The sequence below is a fragment of the Geotrypetes seraphini genome, chromosome 10 (genome assembly GCF_902459505.1).
Source record: "Geotrypetes seraphini chromosome 10, aGeoSer1.1, whole genome shotgun sequence".
NCBI classification, from domain to species: Eukaryota; Metazoa; Chordata; class Amphibia; order Gymnophiona; family Dermophiidae; genus Geotrypetes; species Geotrypetes seraphini.
The window spans coordinates 129,619,027-129,620,549 of NC_047093.1; the positions used below are offsets into that span (position 1 = coordinate 129,619,027).

General features: G+C 40.0%; 1 protein-coding gene across 1 annotated transcript; it reads right to left on the reverse strand.

Moving 5' to 3' along the window:
- Positions 1-352: 352 nt before the first annotated feature.
- LOC117368574 (sperm surface protein Sp17-like) lies at positions 353-1,230 on the reverse strand. Its single transcript, XM_033962305.1, is given in 2 exon segments — positions 353-667; positions 669-1,230. Coding segments are annotated over 2 exon segments (708 nt in total). The 5' UTR covers positions 1,062-1,230.
- Between the last annotated feature and the right edge of the window lie 293 nt (positions 1,231-1,523).

The window sequence follows — 1,523 nt, forward strand, 5'->3', positions numbered from 1 at the left end:
GTTCTAAAACTATATATGGTTTTGCTCTCACTACTCAATGGCTAGCTGTTACAGCTATGCTAGGTACCTTCATTCAAAATATGATATTTGAAAAAATAGTAGTTTGAAAAACTTAGCTTAGCAATGTGGCTGGTTCCGACGTGCCACGTTTCGACCCTGCGTCAGGGAACCGACAGCAAAAGCAATTTGTAAGTAGGAGGTGAAGGCTCATGCAAAAACCGCGATTATACTGCGTGGCGTACACATTGAGAGATACAGCACGCAGTATAATAGCAAGATGGTGCTGGTGAACTTGAGCAGCGAGAAGATGAGTATCCTGAAGCCGTTATAGAGGCCTTAATAGAACATGGGTTTACTGTTCTATTAAGGCCTCTATAACGGCTTCAGGATACTCATCTTCTCGCTGCTCAAGTTCACCAGCACCATCTTGCTTCTTTGCTGGGCTCTCTCTTTCTAAATGATCTTCAGTTTCAGTTTCTAGAGGACCAGTTGTAAGTTGCAAATTTCCTCTGTGTCCTTCCATGATCCCGGCTACTGTCATATCTGGTTCCACATGTGTTGTTCCAACAAATTCACTTGAGTCAATTTCTTGAATGGCCTTAACTTTTTCATCTGAAGAGACATCTAGGTAAGCTTTTTTATCTGATTTCATTTGCTTGACTTTTTTTTCTTTCCAAGTGCCCTCTATAGGCAGCCTGGATTGTTGTGCTAGCCTTCATCTTAAGTAGGTAATTTTCACTTGTCTGGTTCTCCTGGTCTCCATCATGAGAGAGCTTCTGGGCTTTTTTGGTATCAAATGAACTGCTCTTCTGCTGCTGCTCCCTGATCTCCTTAGACTTAAAAGAGTAGTTGTTGTAAAATCTATCTTCTAACTTTGCTCCCCATTCTGTAGGGTCAAAGCCTGTTTCTTCTCGTTTTTTCAACAGGTTTGCAAAATATTTGGCAGCAAAATCTGGGATATCTTTAGGCTGTTCCCTTAAGACTTCTCTGGTCAGCCCTTCCAGAAGATTTCCAAAGCCTCTTGGAATACGATAATGGGTGTTTGAGAACGGAATAGCCATATTCTCTACTATCTGTTTTTTGTTTTTTTTTTACCCTTTCATAACATACTAAGATTAGTATACTTGTTTGAAATCCTAGTACTTTCTATCAGTCCATAATTCAGATGTGGAATCTGCATCCATGGATCCAGTCAAGCCCATTAGTATAGCTGAGGATTTTCCAGCCCCTGCCCCGCAGCTTTGCTTCTCAGGTGCCCCGTCCTCTCCAACACAACTCTTCATTTATGTAAAGTCAGGGGAAAACGATAACTATTCTTTACAATAATTTATCAATGGCCCCCACACATCCTTAAACTTATTAAAATATCTTTTTTGAACAGCTAACGCTCTTTCCATTTTATACATGTGACACACTGAACTCCACCAAAAACTATAATTCAATCTTTTCCAAATCTTTCCAATTATACGTTATTTGTTGAATGGGAGGGACTTCTCTTGATTTTTGATATACCTGCTTGTTAT